Below are 20,084 nucleotides of genomic sequence, written 5' to 3'. Positions count from 1 at the left end.
AATTACTACATAGTGTGAGCATCTTAACATAACCCAATACAAAAGTATATATTTGTCCAAATTTTATTGAATACAATGATAAATTACTACATAGTGTGAACATCCTAACATAACTTTATATATATATATATATATATATATATATATATATATATATATATATATATATATATATATATTGATTTTTTTTGTTAGTGGGTACGTTTGGTCCAACAAGCCTACCGAATCGTTTCCAGCATCCAATGACATGTCACGGAAAACGAGCAATCAAAACTGCTACAACCGACCCATTAAAAGATTGGAAGGTGATGGTGTGCGACAAGCGCATGCGCATTTTGCAGGACACACTCCGCAAGTATCAACAAAGTTGCCAAAGAACTTTGAACACCTATGGCTGCCACGTTCTAAACCAAGCTTTCAGGACAGCCTCCCCTTGTTTTGGCTTCTTCTTACAGTTTAGCAGTATGTGGATTGGAAGATTTGGTATCAAGTGGTCCCATTTGCATAGTATTGTCTTGAATCTTTGAATCTCTGATACTTCTTTTCTTGCAATGATTCAACCATGAAAAATCTTCAAAAGTTGTGTGCTAGCAAAAGGAAGTCTTCCCTACCTTTCCTATTTCTCCAAATAGAAATCTTTCATTGTTGTTTGTTGCATTATTTGATTTTCATCATACTCATGCATGGGGCAGGTTCTGCTCCGCCTTTCTCGAACCACAAGTACTTATTTTATGTTATTATGTAGATACATGATCTATCCAGATGTCTATGGCTGATTCTGATTAAATTTAATTCAAATGCGATCTTGATACCATCAAAAATTCAGTTTCCACCTAGGTCTTATCCATGCGTTCCACAAGATGTTGCATTGCACCTGATCTGTGTGCATATAAAAGACTGATTTATGACAAATGCAGGTACGTAGTCACAGTCAATCTAATGACGCCAATCTAAAGGCCACATTAAGCTAACATTTTCAGAGATTTAAAATTTGGCCTTATCTGGCTCTTAAGAGCAAGAGGATGTCAAGATTGTTGCAGCCTCTCTCAGATATTTTAATGGTGAAGGGTGATGGAGGCACATAGAGAATTACCTTACCTGCCTAGACCCGTCGTTGTGATGGAGGAACAATCATTAATAGTAGGATGCTAATTCTCGTTTTTCGGCATTCCGTTAGGCTAGTAACAAAGTGGGTGCACTAACTGGGGCTTAAAGACTCCTTGTCTTGTGGAGATCTACCTTATTCTTTTTCACCTTTGCACTAACACTGTTTGAGCATGTTTTAATGTCTGCACCTTCTTAAGCAAACTTGTAGATGTCTGCTTCATTGACTTCTACTCTATGATGATAACACAGTACTTCGGGATCCATGAAAGTTTTTCCCCATTTAGGGTACGGAAAACTTCAATCCTCATTTTCAAACATACCTTCAGATTGATGAGATCTCATACCAAACAACTTCTTGTCATACTCCCCAGCAAATTAACGGTAGCACAAGTCACCTTCTTACCTTCTTTGGCATCCACTAGTGAACTTCATTGTTCAAAAGCCACACTGCTATTCAGCACCTTGTGGATAGAGCTATATTACATACGTTGATTCCGATCTTTTATCTTGTATCTTGGCATAAGTGAGCAAATCTTATTGTACCAGCCCAAAACCACAATCTTTGATCTTTTTGGTGCTTTCACTATTAAATAGATCTTTAATCCACAGAATTCAGTACGAAGGCCATATTCATTTCTTCATATCCTGGCTTGTATGAATTCTGTTTCTTCGTTATAGCTGATAAAAACCATTGATGCAACATGTCAGTCATCACAGTAATTCCAGTGATATGCTTCCTAAGTTAAGACCAATTTATAGTTTTATGCAGCAAGCAGAAAATTGCCTTGTTTATCACATTTGAAGATTTAAGGAATTAAAAGTAACATTCGCATTGTCTCATAAGGAAAGAAAATTTACCTTCGCATGCAACTACTCGCACTTTAATTATGCACAAAAACCGAAGCTCTTCTATGAGTTTCGAAAATCATTGACGCACAAATAAAAGATAACATTGCTTTTGTCTCCGGGCATTCCTCCAGTTTCTTTGGGTATGCTGTTGGCTGTTGACGAAATGAATAAAAATTGCCTGGTCTGTCACATACGAAGATTTAAAGACTTTAATAAAAAAATTCATATTTACCAAAACAAATTTATCTTGTGGGATTAACTGCATTTTTCTTCGTTCCAGAAAATAAAAAGCTTGTTTACGAGTTTTGAAATCTTTTATGCACAAAAGCTAGAGGGCATTGCTTCTGTCGCCTTGCATTCCTCCAGTTCCTTCTAGAGTACTATTGACATTTTGGTGTCACGAATTCATTAAGCACATCGCACCTCAGAGATCATCGCAATCACAACCTCATACGGATATCATTTACTTGCCAACTCTCCTCATATAAGGTGTTTCCCAGAAGAGGATATTTCCTTTCACAACATAGTCTTTAAAATTTCGATAACAGATGTGCAATGGGTAGGAAGCCCCTATAACAGAAGTTTCAAACTGATCTTGGGTCTTTGGCCTCTTGCATCATGGATCTTGGAAAAAACGGTCATGGTTAATGCATAAGTGTGAATAGATGGTATTGCTTCATGAACTTCAGATCACCTGCTTTGATATGGCCATTCTTGCATTTTTGAGCCATAATTACTTGTGCAATGAACATTCACAGGAAAAGTAAAAGCATAATCTACACGTCCATTCCTGATGATGTATTGTGCTAATCCGTGTTAAGTAACTCAGGGTGAGGCCTGAGTTACCGGAGTTGTGTGTACAACTCGAAGTAAATAAAAATTTTCAAAAAGAAATCCAAAAAGATTTGTAAAAAATGTGGGATTGCTGTATAAATATTTTTTATATAATTTTGATGTTTTTGACAAAGATTGCTGAGTTTTTTAGGCATCATCCCTGTTTTTATATTTTCCTTTTTCTTATTCGAATATAATGTACCCAATTAAAAATCAATTTTTTATAAATCCATTTTTTAATACTTTTTTAAGCTTATTCGAAGTTTTTAAGGTTGTCATTGGTTTTATTTAACTTTAAAAATATATTTTTCATACTTTTTTGGAATTCTTTATTTTTTGTTAACACGTTTTGGACCGGCCAGGACCTGCCTGGTTAGGCCGGGTGAACTGACAGGTTTACCGGTTACTCGAATACTAGAACGGTTCGATTTGTCAAACACTGGAACCAAGTGAATGAGCACCATTGAGGCGGGTATCAATAAGGTTATGTCTATGGGGAAAGAATCCTTCCACACTAGCTGTCATTCAGCTGCTCCTGGTGTTTCTAAAGGACCATCTGGTGACAAACACACTGCCAATACATTTAAGGGAGACAAAGTAGGGATGTGTTTGGTCTAATTCGATCCAAAAATCTACAGAGGTTAGGCTTATTGGTGCCATAGACAACAGTAAACCTCCATCTGATTTCATCAAAAGAGAGTGAGAAAATGATTGAAACAGCTAATTTTTTGAAATGGAAAGATCAGTTTCGTGGTCAAATTTGGGTCCAAATGACCTAAATTCCACCCAAGGCACCTTGGGCAAGGAGGAAGACCAAGTCAAAAGCTCCTCCTGCACACACAGATCAGATTTGCTTCAAGTTAGGGGCGTCCATTTTGATTTCAGTGATGTTTAGAATATGAGGCTTATACTTTCGGGTGTTATTGCAGTCTGAAATCTTCCCGCATATTCCATTCTAAGACCTTCGTTTCGATGGATGGGGTGGATTGTGTTGGTGTCTGAAAAAGCTCCTTTTGTGATCGATAGCTTGAGGTGGCTGTGGGTTGTCTAGGAAAGGGGGTAGCACAGCCACTGATTTGTAATAGTTAATCTTGCAGGCCAGATTCTAAGCTCCCTAGTATATCTACCTTTGTTTTGAGTCCCTTAGCGGCATTCCATTTGAAAGCCTCACTATTGTCATCTATGCAGCCATCATATACAGGCCCATCACTTGAAGTAGTGCTGGCAATGGGATGGGCCAGTCATGGTCGGTGTGGCTCCTAGGTCCCCGCCTGGTTCCCTATAGGATCGGCAGTAGTGAAGCCCATCCCAGACCAGGTCAATGGGCCCTGTCCAAGTCCAGGCTGGACCTAATACACTCAAAAGAAAAAAAAAAAATGGAAAACACAGGGCCAGGCTTACCCTGCTGTGGCCCAGGCCCAGGCCCAGGCCCGGCCTAGCCCTCAGGTCGTGGTAGCCCAGCCGTCAGGTCTCATTTTGTGGACCAGGCCATATTTTTTAGGGCTATGCCTAACAGGCTGGGCTGACTGACCCATTGACAACTCTAACCTGATGCATTAGATCAATGCTACCTCCAGCCCTGTCAATTCTTCCTCAGTGTCTACCAAGCAGAAAGAATGTGCCTGGAGAAGAGGTGTCAGTTTCTTCTGAGATTTGTGTAAACAATTTGGGGATCCTATTCATGAGGGTAAATAATCCTGTGCATTGCTGAGGCAGGTGGGGCCTGCTTATATGTGGAGGATGAGGGGTGGGGTTCATAGCAAAAGGGTAGGGCTAGGAGATTAGTTTTCTGAAATCTTGGGTGTTAAGGTATGTTTTGGGTTTCTAAGGTCTCTGACTATCTGGTGATATTGTGTCCTATTGGGGAAGGCGGGTATAAGGTAAGTACAAATCCTTTGTTGCCCCCGTGAAGACTGCCCTGCTTTGATTGAAGGCTTTTAATGGAGCATAGGGAGTTTAGACGAAGCTTTGATATTGGGAGAAGTCTTCTGAAATTTAGGCGTGCTGTTGCATTGAGGTTAAAGCGAGTTGTGGCTGTGGTTGTTTGGCAGGGTAATGATCAGGGGGTGTTGTTCAAGTAGGGAAAGGGAAGTTTAGTGGGATGATAGGAGATTGTAGTAGGGTGTTGAGGAGTTTGTGTTTCGTTTGAGTTTGGGAGTTGTATATTTGGGAGATCCGCCAAGGGGTACTCATTGTGCTCCAAAAGTATGTGCTCACTGTATATACAGGTATGTAGGGGGAGGTAAGGGGGATGTGGAAGGCTTCAAATAACAAGAGCTATTATGCAGGATGAGAGAGAAAGAGAGAGGGGTCTAGTGTGGTGACAAGTTGTGCAGAATAGATATCTAGGAGTTTTGACGAATATGACTACAGGACATCATAAGAGTTGTGCACGCCAGAGTTCCAGATTTGATGTGTGAGGGAACAGGACGATAGAGGTGTTGACGAGGAAGAGCATTTGTTCGTGATGAGGGAGAGGAGTGGGGTTTTGGCACTGAGAGAAGTAGGGGTAAGGCCACTCCACTCATTCGGCAACAATGATAATGGATAGGTGGATGTCCACATCACCCACTACTGCTGCCATCTCACATCCAACCATCCATATGTGGCCATTAACGCTATGCCCAATTGCCATCGATTGACGAGCAACATAGAAGCCTCTTGTCAGGGATATGTGAATGGGAAGAGACAGGGTGCATGCATGAATGAATGGAGATGAAGGGATGCAAGAAAATCATTGAATTTGAATTCAAATTTGAATTTGGGATTTGAATTTATTGCTAGGGCGGGCCTGACTTTTTCTTGAATTGTCCCTCAGGTGCCATGTGTGATGTGGTGATTGGTCTGTAGTTCTGACTGGGGTCCATCTTTTGGCCACATAAGTGAAACTTATTTGAGGCTTTGGCGCATTCCATTGTACAAACTGCAAAAGTGCTGGTTCTTTGTTTTAGAGCAACTTTTCTAGCAGATTATGGTTTTCCATCCTTCTTGGTCATGATCATGAATCTTGCCGTGGTCAAGATGGTTCTTTGGAGTATGCTGCTCGTGATTGCAAATAGGGATGGCAACGAGTCTGGTCGGGTCTGGGTCCGGCCAGACCTGGATGCGAACCTAGCCTAAAAATATACTAGTGGGAACCGGACCCAGACCCGACCGGGTCCAAACTCCCTAGACCCAGGCATCGGCCTGAAATTATTTTTAAGGGACCCGGACCTGACCCAAACATCAAAAAACAGAGAGGAGTAATCCCCGCCATTCATCTTATAAAAGAACCACAGTGGGGATAAAACACATATTTCATGAATATGCTAAATATGGAGATTTTCCAATTAGGGGTGGAAATTGGGACCCGTGGACCCACGAGCCAGCGTGGGCCCGAGAGCTGACATGTAGACCTGACCTATGTCTGGGTATGGATCCATGATTTGGACCCGACGCAGGTCTGGATCCAAATCTTAGACCTGAATAGTATTTGGGTCTGGGTCCATGCGGACCTAACCCAAAATTTATTAACTTGTTTTAAATATACATATTCATAGTTATAACATCTAAATTCCAGGGCAATATGAACCAGGTATAGAGCAAACGGCAAGCTAGGAAGTTTCAGGGATCATGGAACGACCAGTAGTTGCAACCACGATTGTAAGGTGGCAAGAGGCAGGAATCCAGAGGACTTCCATTCCACCATGATGAAACCACAACAGAACTTACCAATTTCCCTAAAAGACTTTGTGGTGCGACACATGCAACTCAAAGGGGGATACGGGTGTTAGTGGTTTGGTTTGGTTGCACAAAGGGTAAGACCGAGGTCTCCTTTTTGGGTTATCCTTGTATAGGATGAGATTTTTCTTTTCATTTGGGCTGGCTCTTCCAGGATAGTAGGACATGTGATTAGTCAGTTGTAAAGACTGGAAAGAGGGGGGTTGCAGAGTATGGTATATTCCTCGATGGCAAGGTGAGCTGTTAATGGTGTACCCTTATTTAAAATTATTCTAGTTACCTACCATATGTTTATGACTGAGGGTGAATAACTTACAGTGTCACATACTAAGAGTTGCATCCAGTGTTACTATCATCAGTGAAACAATAAAAAAATTGAAGCAACTAACAAATGCGTAAGAGACATACCTAAAAATGTAAAAGTTACAAATAAAACAAGTCTTCTCCATACAGAACATCTTCTCCATGGAAAAATTGCCCAATCCCAAACATCTTCTCCATACCATACAGAACCATTTCTCGGATAAAAGAAAATTGCCCAATATTTGGTGTAAGGCATGCTGGCTTCAAGATAAACTGAACAATTCTTTTATAATTTAATATGCTCAATAGAGAAGTATCAATAACGCAAGACACCTTGTATATACTCTGCATCAGAGTACGCATACATACAGAATTTTTTATTCACATCTACAAACTCGTGAATGAATCATCTAAATACATCACGGGAAGATATAATATAACATGACCTTCAATGTCTTGTTTTGCTGATGTTGCACAGAGAAGCACTGATGCTTTTGCAATCATAATCCATGGTCTTCATCCAATTTTCAAAGTCTCCAATCTCCTGCAATTCAGTATCACAAACATACATAAGAGTAGTATAAACAAAGCAAAGTAGAAATAAATTTTTAAAGCAATTTATTATTATATTTCCACTAAGTTCCATGCTTATCTAAATCCACCAATGCCCAATCATTCAAGAAACCATAGACTAATCCTCCAACCTTCTAAATTTCAAATCATTTTCAAATTGAAATCTGCAGCCTTCAATTGAAATTTGGATGAGATTCCTCATTGCTCCTTTATTTATGAAGAAATTCAAAATAGCGCAGGCCAAAATTTAGGACTCTGTTGAATTTGGATAAATTTAAGAAGAAAATCACCAAAGCTTACAAAATTTAAATATTAGACAACTACACCCACATTAAATTTGGCTAATTTTTTTTTGTCACATAGCTAAAAACATAGAACAGCTGACGTGTTTCTACCAAGGCCAAAATGCAATTTCAAGCAAAACTTGACTAAAATGTAATTGCAATCTAAAAAATGCAGTTGCAATCTAATATGTATAGCTTTTATTAATCTGAACAAAATCCTCAAAAGCACAAGAAATAGGGTTCAAAACCTAAAAGAAAAGAAAAAGAGAAATATAAGGGCATATGATTCTCAGAGAAATCTCAGGGATTAGGACTAGGCAAGGTTGGTATCAGATGTTTTAATAGATTCAGTCCAAGATCCATTGTGGTTCTTTTCCATTTTTAGTATGACTAACAATCATTGCTTGTCCTACTCTTATCTGTAAACCATGTCATTAAGTCGTTGCTCAACCCCCTGGTTTCAAGTTTTAAATCTATGGTTAACAACCAAGCACCAGGAGACTTGAACGAAGGATTAGATGTTAAGATATATGTTTCCTTAGTATTTAAACATCAGGTTTCTAGGCAATTTCTTCCTGAAGGACACTCATACCAAAACTCTAAAACCTCAATTTTATGAACTATGGTTCCATCCAATGGTTTAAAAAATGGATCGGTGACCCGGATCGGGCTTCCAAAAAACCGATCCGGATCGGCGAATCGGCGATCCGGATCGGGAATCGGGTGAATCGGGTGAATCGGTCAGAATAAAGCTTAAAAAAAATCTGAAAAATTTATTAAAATTCATTATAAATATTGTTTTTTAGGAATTCAATAAAAAATGAGGGTACTCCATTAAGAATTTTCATGTTTTTGAATGAATATGAGAATATTGATATGTTCTTTCCCTGCTTGAACCGCCATTCAGCATTTAATTTACAGTATTTCGTGCTCATCCCTACACTGTTGCTGTTGGGACTCGATATGTGAATAATATGGCTGGGATAGGGTGGCCTCAGAATCATCATCTCTCTCATTTTCTCTTTGAATAATATGGATTAAAAAAAAAAAATAACAAATTTTCAAAAAAATCGATCATGGATTAAAAAAAAAATCACAAATTTTCAAAAAATTCTATCATGGATTACAAAAAAAAATTCGATCATGGATTAAAAAAAAAAAAACACAAATTTTCAAAAAATTCAATCATGGATTACATAAAATTCGATCATGGATTACATAAAATTCGATCATGGATTACATAAAATTCGATCATGGATTAAAAAAAAAAACAAACAAAAAAAAACAAAAAATTCAATCGTGGATTACAAAAAAAGAAAAAAACAGTTCGATCATGGATTACAAAAAATTCAATCATGGATTACAAAAAACTCTGTCATGGGTTACAAAAAAAGCAAAAAACAAAAAAAGCAAAAAACAAAAAATTCAATCATGGATTACAAAAAAAAAAACAAACATTTCGATCATGGATTACAAAAAAAAAACAAACATTTCGATCATGTATTACAAAACATTCGATCATGGATTACAAAAAATTCTATCACGGGTTACAAAAAAAAAAAAAAAAACAAAAAAATCGATCATGGATTACAAGAAAAGAAAACAAACATTTCGATCATGGATTACAAAAAATTCTATTATGGGTTACAAAAAATTCTATTATGGGTTACAAAAAAACAAAAAATTCGATCATGGATTACAAAAAAATCGATCAAGTATTACAAAAAAATCTATAATGGATTACAAAACAAAAACAAAACAAAAAAAAAAAAAAATTTCCGTACTGGACTCGCCGATTCCGTACAGTGAATCGGCGATTCACTGTACAGAATCGTCCGGTTCTCTCTAGAACCGGACGATTTCCGATTTTTTAGGCGATCCGGTCCCCTTTTCACGATTTCCGAGTCGAACCGGGCGAGTCCGGTTCGACTCGGCGTTTTTTAAAACACTAGTTCCATCTAAATTGAGCCAACTTAAGCACTTTATAAGTTCAAACCCCAACCCTAACACGATGGCATGGAGTCCAAAATGTTGGAACCCCGACAGTCAAGATGAAACAATCACTTACGAAAATTCCATTCCAGAGTGGGAACACATCCACGAACAGGATTTTAAAATTAAATTTTGTATAGATTGATTGCCCAGTGATATAAAAAATGAGCAGACCTAATTTGTGCCACAACATAAAGAATGAAGGCTAATGACGAGATATCACCTTTTGTTTTTGACAAATCAGAAGAGATATCACCTTTATCGCAGAGTTGATAGCATGGGAAGCAGCAAGCCACTGATTTGTTTGCTTTGTATAGCGCATGATAGTACTCGCCAATGCACGTGTCTCAAATTCAATTCGTTTCTCATTTATAAAGGATTCTTGCACCCCACCATTAACACTATCAACCAGAAGTCCCGAAACATGAAGCCCACTCCTCAAAGCATCTTTCTTAGCATTCTCTATCCAAAAAATGGGACATCAAATAAAATGGTGTGAGTACAATATGATCAAAATGCTGCTAAGTTTGTTCACAAACCATAAAAGTTAATTCAAAATGCATAAATTACAGACTATTACTAGGTCTCCCTAGGTCGGCAGAGCATCCATACAACATTCTGATTAATTCATAATTTTTAAAATTTAAATTTGCATTAAATATTTTAAAAAAAGTCATTCTATAATATTTAAATATTTTTGTTCTCCTTTAGTTCATATTTTAGTTAAGTAATTAAATTTTTTTAAGAAATTGATATTCTATAAAATAAAAAAAACAACTCATTATGTTTGACTTTTGCATTTCTTGGTAGTTTATGACTTCACGTTAAGAAGCAAAAATCCATTGCCATCCTTATTTGTTGAATAAAGAAGTATTAAGATGTGCACTACGATGAACCCCACATAAACATAGTGTTGTCTAGTATTGCTTATGAAATAGTGGTCGCACAGCCACGCCACCTTGTGCAACATAGGCATTACATAGCCATGCCAATGAGGCTACCCTTTCTTTGTCAGAAAATTGAACCAGTATGGGCCCGGCCAATGGTGGTAAATAGAAGAAGGGCTAAATATAAATAAGTCCATTTCTCATTAATTTTTTGGTTCTCTGGATGGACCAAGAAACCGGTACATCAAACAATTTCATCTACAAGACTACAACAATCGCCCAACTTGGTTTGACGGCAGACTCAGTTTCTTATAAACAAAGTTATGCAGGGTAAACATTGTATACTCCACATTTTTCTTTCCTTTTCAGAGAAATAATCTGTACAACAAAATCCTAGTACATAGTACTATATGTCAGATGCATGCAGTACCGAGAATTACATGCATCTTATCTTTGGTAAATAAAATAATATGCCACATACCTGTAGTACCAGAATAGGGTAAGTAAAACAAATACATATAGAGCAAATTCTAAGGGAGCAACTAGTGGTGATCAATGGCTAAGAAGTCAACTCTCCCCTTTCTGAATAAGACCTTACAAGGAAATCATTTGCTATCTCACAAATACCTTAAGAAGAAATCCTTCTGACCCCTAAAGAGGAACCCTACAACAGATGGGCTACAGTTCCACAGGGCGGTGGCTTCAAAGGAAGCAACCACCAATGCTGAAGATCTAAGTCCCAAGAACAGCTCATATTGTGCACAAGGCTTCAAATTATTGTGACAACATGTTTCATATTAAAAACAGATAATACACCATATTTCGAGAAAACAACTTGTTGACTACACCCCAAGAAATGATGCAATCATTATTTTGTGCCCTGTATACCTCATTGTTAGAATATACACTCTGAAAATCAAACTATTTGTTTCTCTCCATGTAACTCACAGTTTACAATGACAAAATCATCAAAAGATGTGCTTTCTATCAAGAAAGTTACCAAATAACCAAGAAAGTATCACATGTGCCTTTGCCAAGCTCAAGCCCAAAATGTATGTCCAGGGTGTGATCAATGCATAATCTGAAGAATGTGAAGAGTACCATATGGCCAATGATGGTTTTGGCCAGCCTTGGCAATATGATGAAATTCCACCCTAAATCCACGTTAGTTCCTATACTCATCATTATGTTTACTTCTATTCTTTTCATTGGTTCTTAGTACATTCGGTTGTAAGTTGTTCATTCATTATATAATAAAGTGGATGTTGACATTGCTTAAATTTAATTGAAGTTGCATGGTGGGTTCAACTTGGTTGCTACTTTCTGTAGTACCAGCACTTCATACTTAGACTCCTCAGCCAAATTGCACCACTACTAACTAAGGAGAAAAAACCTCTGATGCATTTGATCACACCCAAAGAAAAACAGGAACAAGCAGAAACATAATCGATGAGGTTATGAAGTATCCAGTAATTTGAAACCATAAGAGAAGTACAGAATAATTTCTATATGCACTGTTTTGAAAAATTTAAACATCTTAGGCAACTGAAGATGACAAGAAAGACAACTTGACTACCATGGATCTCACAAGATCACCCCAGATCACCCCTCCCAAAAGAAGAAGAAGGCCATGTTTTACTTACAGATTTCAAGCTTGTTGCCAGAATATCAAGGGAAATGATAGTGGGTTCAGCAATCAAGGATGACCAAGTAAATGAACAAAGGCCCAAAAAAGTATTGGAGAAATTTTCTTTACCTTAATATTGGAGAAAGAATTTTCAAATTAGGAAAAAAACTAAGCATTGAAGAAAGAAGTTCCCAGCCACCAAATCAAATTTTTCCATCCAAGATATAATGAGACTAGGACGACTCCAAGTCCTAATCTTCATTTGAAGATGCATGATCAAGAAAATAAATCCCCATAGTCATCAATGCTAAAACGATTTTTGCCACCAACGCTCACCACTCCTCTTCATACTTAAGGGAAAAATACTAATCCTCTGAGCATTAGAAGTTGTCCATGTAGTTGGGAGTTATAGTGAGTATCAGATAACGTCCTCTAACCTTCCCAACTAATTTGAGGAGACCAACACAGATAAGATCGGTTTATACCAAGCTTCAATAATTCCAGGATGGACAATTAGCTAATTATGAGACATAGAATGTTGGTAATCCATTTTGGACTGCTTCATGGTTCCTTGTGATCAGATTCATAAGTAATTGAATGAGTTTGCACCAGCATTGTTAAATATACTTCAAAATTCCATTCCAAGGTGCCTTTCATACTTGTGCTGAAATTAATTTATGTAGTTGATTTGTTGGGTGCCCCAACTAGAGCCAAGACATTTATTGGTTTTGACATTTTAGCATTCTACATATGTTGCATGAACAATCTAAAGCAACAAATTTACAGCCAAACTGAATGTGATGAAGACAACATTCAGAAGCCCATGAGCAGCTTCAGCCCTATGCACATGGCTGGTAATGATCAACCCAATTAAAGTATTGAATACAACCAATAAGTGCATGGCATAGTAACCACAAGAAGAACTAAAAATTTTAAACTGGATGCAATGGTATTCAACAAAACATTTAATCAAATACAATGTATACACAATCATCTAAACAGGAAGAATCCACCAAAAATGAAAAATACAGGGTACATTAATGATAAAACTAAGATGCATTCAATTTGAATCTCACAAAACCCATGATCCCAAGTTGCACCAGTCCATGGATACCTGGCACAATTGGTTTGTGGGTGTCTCGATAAACAATAGAAAAACAAACACTTTACATAATTTCTCACAAAACAGGAATCTAAAGGTTCTTTTTTCTTTTCTTTTCTTTTTTCTTATTCTTCAGCAGAAGGGCAATTATATGCCATGAAAAAACAAATATTACAGAAAAAATTATGCCCATTGAATTACTACTACGAAGAAACTGATTGAATTGTATTAACACAATTATTCCTAGTAAAAGAAAAGCCAAATTTTTGGTAATTTAGATTAAACCAACGGAAATATGTGGCTTAAAAGAGCAATAACACCTGTTTTTTCTCTGATAAAAAGGGTCTTGTGGTTGTATTCGTGCACCAAATGGACTAAGGCCTGTTCTAAATTCCCACTCTCTGCGCCTCCTTTCTTCTCCATTTCCCCCCTTTTTAGTGAATGGCATATTTGTCAAATTTAAATAACATCTGTGGTTTCTTTTTCCCCATAACCCTTATGTGGAGTGGCGATGGCGTCTTTTTTCTTGAAATGTCCATTATACCCCTGAAGGCCTTTTAGTGTACTGGAATAATTTACATCATTCATGGAAAAAGTTTATAAAAGGTTGCAACCACCTCAAAAATCCATTGGAAAAGGTTCCTTTAATGTTGAAAAACCTGGTAATTGATCATCTCAATATCTAAATATATGAATATTAAAAAAAAAAAAGAATTTTAAATCCCAAAAAATAGTACATCTCACAACACATTATCTAGACCGTCAATTTCAAGATTTTCATATGTTTATAGATCTACTTGATTTTAACCATTTTTGAAATTTAAAATTTTATATTTAGATATAAAAATGGATTTCCTATAATCTTAATAATTTTTTACAACAAAATTACATGATAAGTTAAAATTTGTGGGTGTGCCTTAATTGGATTGTTTAAAGTTGCAACCTTATAGAAACCACACCCAAAAACATATTAATTATTCAATTAAGAATTGATTAGTTAATTAATTACTTAATTAATGACGTTTATTAAACTTATAGTAAGTTCATATTACTCTTTCATATGAATATAAATAAAGTGGTAATAGTATGCATTTAATAATAATATGTGAGGTTTGTATAAAGTGTCAACCTTATATTATTGAAGTAGCTGCACCTCAAAAGTATGTCAAAAATGTAGTTTTGGTGCAGGAAAGCCTTGTGATGATATGAAAATATATTGTTATCCCCACTTATTAAATTTAACATTTCTGAAATGGTGATAATCAAGCAGATCTATAAACACTTGAAAACCTTGAAAATGGATAGTCCAAAAAATGTGTTAAAAGATGAACTATTTTTAGGATTAGAAATCTAATTTTCATGTCTATGAATCTCGAGGTTCAGATGATCGATTTGAGGGTTGTCCAGCATAAAAACAACCTTTTCCAATAATTTTTTAAGGTTCACCTTACTCGTACAATATAAGATTTACACCTTATATGAACCTTTTCATATAATAATTGCTTTCTAGATACCCTTGATTTCCTTAAACCTCAAAATTTGGTAGTCCATCAGCCACATTATTAGCTTCCTTATAAACATGTAAAAACAAGTCTTTCTTCAGCTCATTTTTCAGTGTTATTCAAGGGTAGCCCAATTGGTTTTTTCAAATCGTGTAGAGGCCTTTGTCAAGGGGACCCCCTCTCTCCTTTCTTATGTACTATTTATGCATAATGTTTTAGTTTAATACTGAATAATGTAGAAAAGATGAGACATTTTTCGAGGTTTCCCATTGCTAACTCTGGTATGGTGATTTCTCATTTGCAATATGCTCAATAACACCCTCATTTTTTGTGATGCGGAACACTTGCAAGTCAAGAATATTGCTACTTTTTTAGAAATCTGTGAGGTCACAATTGGCTTTAAAGTGAACTTTCACAAATCAACTTTGGTTGGTATCAATTATAACGAGGCTTTGACTGCTACTTTGGCGAGTATAATGGGTTGCAAAGGGGGCTCATTTCCTCTTATTTATCTTGGGCTACCAATTTCGGATTCAAGACTATCCATAGCAGTGTGGAATAGGGTGTTAGAGAGAGTCCAAACTAAACTTGACTTATGGAAACATAAGTATCTATCTCTGGGCAGTAGGGTAACTCTCTTAAGATCTTGCTTGGCTAATCTTCCAGTGTATCAACTATCGCTTATCCATATGCCAGCATCGGTAGCAGAAAAGATTGAAAAAATCATGAGGGATTTTTTATGGGGATCTAGCAGTGACCTTCGTAAATATCACCTCCTCAAATGGGAGAGGGTATGTATCCCTAAGAAGGAAGGCAGTTTGGGAATTAGAAACATTAGACTGATAAATCAAACCCTGTTATGTAAATGGTGGTCAAGGAGCCTTCATTTAAAAGATCAGCTCCTTTTCGCAAAATATGGTATGGGTAGATCTGAACTTTGGCTTTCAGGAGGTAGGGGTCGGGTTATTCGCAAATGTGGAGAACTATTGCAAATTGTAGACCCATGATTGCTGGTTATTTCAGAAGGTATATAGGTCGAGGGAGTAAAGTATCCTTTTGACATCATAAATGGGTGGGGGAGTATCCTCTAAAGTCCATTTTCCCAGATATATTTCGGATCGTTTAGAGTCCCAACGCTAAGGTCTGTGATGTGGTTGAAAGGTGAGGAGAATCTTCCTCATAGAATGTCTCCTTAGCGTAATAGGCTTAATGATTCTCTTTTTGCTCAATGGTGTGCTCTAATGAATTGTTAGATAAAATTTATATCACGCCAAATGCAGAGGACGAAAGGATTTGGGAGATTGAGAGCGATGGTATCTTCACTATTAAATTTTGCTATAATCTCCTTTTCATGATCGGTGGAGATGGTCTTGCCCTCTGATTGCCCAAGTTTGGAAATGGCCTATTCCCCACAAGATGCATGTGTTAATTTGGCTTGTTGCTCTGAAAAAGGTCCTAACCATTGACAACCTGATTAAAAGGGGCAAAATTCTTCCAAATATTTGTTTAATGTACAAAGCTGATGGTGAATCTGGAGTACATCTGTTTATACATTGTCCCTTTTTGGTTCAAATCTGGTATTGGTTGTTTGAGGTTGTGAACATCAATTTGGCCCTTCCTTATGCTGTGGATGGTATTGTTACTCAATTATCCTTACTGCATTTACCTGCATTAGGTCAGTCCTTGTGGAGGATAGCTAAAGGAGTTGTCCTTTGGGAACTCTGGAAAGAGAGAAATAGAAGGATGTTTGAAGGAGTGTCTAGGTCTTTGAACAACTTAATTCACTATATTAAACACCCTATATGGGAATAGCTATTCATGTCAAAAGCAGGCTGGGGAGTTTCTAAGATTGATGTAATAGAAAACCTTAGCAATCTTTTTCTTACGGGTATCACTCGGTGCAAACCAAAAAGTATTTGGATGGCGCTACCTGCGGGTACTTTGAAACTCAACTTTGATGGTAGCTTGCTTGGTAACCCAAGTTAGCAGGCATTGGGGGAGTTATACGTGACTGTGAAGGTAATATTCTCCTCTCGTATACAGGGCTGATAGGGTGTGTTACTGCTAATTTTGCTGAATTGAGTGCGCTCTATCAGGGTTTGAAGATTTTTGTAAAAAAGAATTGTGGCTATATATGCTAGGTTGAAGGCGATTCTCTTAATGTGGTGAAATGGTATAATAAGGAGCAATGTGTCCCCTGAGAACTTTGACCTTTATGGCTACGGATCATGGATTTATCTTCTTTCATTTCGGTAACCTTTTCTCATGTCTATCATGAAGCAAACTCTATGGCGGATGAGCTGGCTAAAGGTGGTGTTGGTTTAACTTCTCTTGTTGTCTCCAATAATGTAATCACGTTTTCTTAGTATTAATAAAAATATTAACATTAGTAAAAAAAAAAACCAAAGTCGATATTGGTCACTAAGGTCCATAATTTGCAGCCAGGCATCTCAAAGTCCATAGAATTTTCTGGCCTTCTTATGACTTTAAGGAGTCCTCTTCAACCCTTATACCTTGATTTGGACCGGTTGCCAATTCGGTAAAGTTTTTTGTAGCATGTTCACCAAGAGGCTCCCCATCACAATTTTTTTTTTCAACGATCTCTAAAGATGAAGGACCACCAACTACATCTAATTGCAATAAATATGAATTATTGGGTAGGCATTTGTCCATTATTCGATGCACCTAATCGAATGTTTTCGCTTTCCAAAATCTGATTTATTTTTATTTTTTTTTGGTAATTTAGTGCTGCAGACAGGCCCCTCCCATTTTTTTAGATGAATTAGGGAGTTAGCTTTTTTTCAGGTGTCAATGGATGTCAAGGGGTGGTGTTGGCAAGATTGAAAACCAAAACGTGATGACTAAATCTGGAGGTGCTACCACAATGACCCAACCCTTTTCCTAATTTAATATATAACCTCAGCCAACCATGATAATGAATCTTATTAGTCGTATTTTGAGTGTTTTTCACTGTGTATTAATTCCTCGTGAATCATTAGATCTCAGCTACTTTTTTAACTACAAATAGGATCCATTGCAGAAATCATTTGCAGTGATTTAGTATACGTTTCAAATCCCAAATCCATCAAAAACTAAGGTGGAAAGCATACATTAACCAACTTGCAATAAATTTTCCCATCCCTATATGTGTATGCATGTATGTAATTTACAAGCCTATTATTTGAAAGAAAAAAGAAAAAATGATCGTATGATAACTTTTTTATGGTGAATTACAAGATAATTGACATGAGGATTCAGGTAACCATGTCCACATAGAGACAACAAGGGTTCCAAGAGGCTACATGCTATTTACGTCTAAGGGCAGTTTTGGTACGTGTGAAAATACTACTGTGAAATTATTTTCACATAAAAAAACTCTATCATATAACTAGGTATGGGGGTATTTTCACACCATTTGACTCCAATTGGTGTGAAAAAATACTGTGGAACCAATTTGTGTGAAAAAACTTCCACAACAAATCACATAGGGAACTCTTTCATGTGAAAGTACTTTCACAGTGGTATTTTCATACGTACCAAACGTACCCTAAATTCATTTCACTTCTAGGAGGGGGTATTTTACGATCACTATGTAATGGTAGTATTCTAAGGAAAAATTTCGTTTGAGTTCTAAGTTTGGGAAATTGTGATCACTAAATAGTGCTGGTATTATATGGCCCAAGCCTAATCCCAGTCTAGTGCATACTTCCATGTTTTAAGTCAAGATTAGCTGACCTATGCCTAATAATCTTAGCTAATTAAGGTGGTGTGGATAATACATATTTTTAACAATTGAAAGATTACACTAAGGCTGAAAATTGCTAGCTGGATTGTTGTTTTAAAAAAACACTAGTAATTTTGTTAAGAACAAAACTTAGTGAAAAAATATATTTTGAAAAATGCTTTATTAAAGAAGTTAAGACTCATTTAAGAATAGAAGGGCCATTTTGGTTCCTAACCTAAAAAAATAAAAAAATAAAAAATAAAAAAAAAATAGAAAGAAAGAAAGGGAGGAAGCACAGATCGCATCAGTTTTAAACTTTTATAGGAGGTTTGGCATGAGTAATGCAGTGGTGTTTTTACTTTTTGTTTTATTTTTTAGGAGACTAAGATTGGGTTTATCGCAGCCTTTGGTCTTCCATTTTTTAGAGTATTTTATGTTGTCTTTATTGTAGAGGACTGAGGGGTCCAGATTTAAAAAAAACATCGAAAGATGAACGTTTAGGACTAGATAGTTATTAGGGTTTTTAATGTAGCAAATTGTGATTTTAAGGTTTTCTTTAGGAATATGTAAGGCAATGGATAAGATAGAATAGCAAAAAAAAGTTAAATTTTTTTATTTTTTGTCAAAAAATCTTTTGGGTTGGACACTCTTCTCGATCTAAAGAGGGTGCATGCTCTCACTATCCTTCAATATATTTTTATTTTTTTAATTTCGTATACTTGTCTTCTCCCTTTCCTCAATATTAAGTGGTATTAAAGTTTCAAAAGATTCATCAATCACAATCCTCCTTAATTCCACTCATGTAGTCGAGGATATATTATCATAGATCACAAGGGTTGTAAATTAACAAATTACAACGTATAAATCATTCCATGAAGATTTTTTAGCAGAGATTGGCAAACTTAAGGAGATATCAACGAACTTTGATAAATGATCAACGTTCTTCATACAGAAATCGGCCAAATAATTCAATATTTGCAAAGATTACACAGTAACAATCACCAAGAAAGGGGTGCTTGTAATCTAGAAGATTTGGCACCAAATCTCAACTTCCAATATGAAAAAGAGAAGAAACTTGCATCAGTCTGAGTGCGAAAGATGTCCACATCAACCCAACAAATACCCGAAATTTCATTAATCAATGATAAAGAAAAGAACATGACAGTATGTCATGTGAAACACAATCAATTGGGCTTGAAAGGGAAATCAATAATACTATGTTGATATCCTAAATTTTACTACAAGTTGTACTTTGATTATTTTATTAATTTACATATTAAAGATGAAAAGTACACAAGCAAATGGTAGAACAAAAGACCTATGAAAGATATGATAAACACAACACAATTGAGATCAAAGCTTCCCCGAACCCAGGAGAATGATGCCGGGGATGTTTACTTTTTTTATTTGGTTCATTTTTAGGATAATAACATTGGGGTTATCTGATCTTTTGTGTTTTTTTTTGGAATTTAAGCCTTTTTTTTTTTTTATCTTATAGAGAATTGAGGCATAGAGTTGGATGTTTAACAAATTAATGAGCGTATAAATCATACCATGCAATAGTTTTTAGTAGAGATGGA

General features: G+C 36.4%; 1 protein-coding gene across 6 annotated transcripts; it reads right to left on the bottom strand.

The window, feature by feature from the left end:
- Positions 1–203: 203 nt before the first annotated feature.
- On the bottom strand, positions 204–13,752 carry LOC18424740 (biogenesis of lysosome-related organelles complex 1 subunit 1). Of its 6 annotated transcripts, XR_002279347.2 has the most exons (6): positions 13,599–13,752; positions 9,886–10,124; positions 7,260–7,357; positions 1,966–2,139; positions 1,094–1,785; positions 204–879 (listed from the first exon to the last, which is right to left on the bottom strand). XR_002279347.2 is itself a non-coding variant. In XM_006829314.4 (4 exons), exons 1-3 carry the CDS (start codon positions 13,699–13,701, stop codon positions 7,262–7,264), a joined length of 405 nt encoding a protein of 134 aa, XP_006829377.1. In that variant the 5' UTR covers positions 13,702–13,752; the 3' UTR covers positions 728–1,785; positions 7,260–7,261. The 6 variants fall into 6 exon arrangements, 3 of the variants coding, with proteins under 3 accessions (XP_006829377.1, XP_020517399.1, XP_011629135.1); XR_002279346.2 differs by having other exon boundaries at positions 251–1,785; XR_016061748.1 differs by having other exon boundaries at positions 251–1,785; positions 9,919–10,124.
- Positions 13,753–20,084: the final 6,332 nt, after the last annotated feature.

The sequence above is a fragment of the Amborella trichopoda genome, chromosome 8 (assembly GCF_054954075.1).
Source record: "Amborella trichopoda isolate Santa Cruz 75 chromosome 8, AtrichopodaSantaCruz75HAP2 v2.0, whole genome shotgun sequence".
Classification (NCBI taxonomy): domain Eukaryota; kingdom Viridiplantae; phylum Streptophyta; class Magnoliopsida; order Amborellales; family Amborellaceae; genus Amborella; species Amborella trichopoda.
This window is presented reverse-complemented; position numbering and strand designations above follow the sequence as displayed.

Excerpts from the sequence above, each read along its gene's own strand:
- LOC18424740 (XM_020661740.2), bottom strand. The coding sequence starts at position 13,701 with ATGGAGAAGAAAGGAGGCGCAGAGAGTGGGAATTTAGAACAGGCCTTA. Across the intron at positions 10,125-13,598 it reads TTTTATCAGAGAAAAAACAG|AGAATGCTAAGAAAGATGCT; the intron begins GTGTTATTGCTC and ends TTTTTTGGATAG. Across the intron at positions 7,358-9,885 it reads TGATTTGTCAAAAACAAAAG|GAGATTGGAGACTTTGAAAA; the intron begins GTGATATCTCGT and ends ACTGAATTGCAG.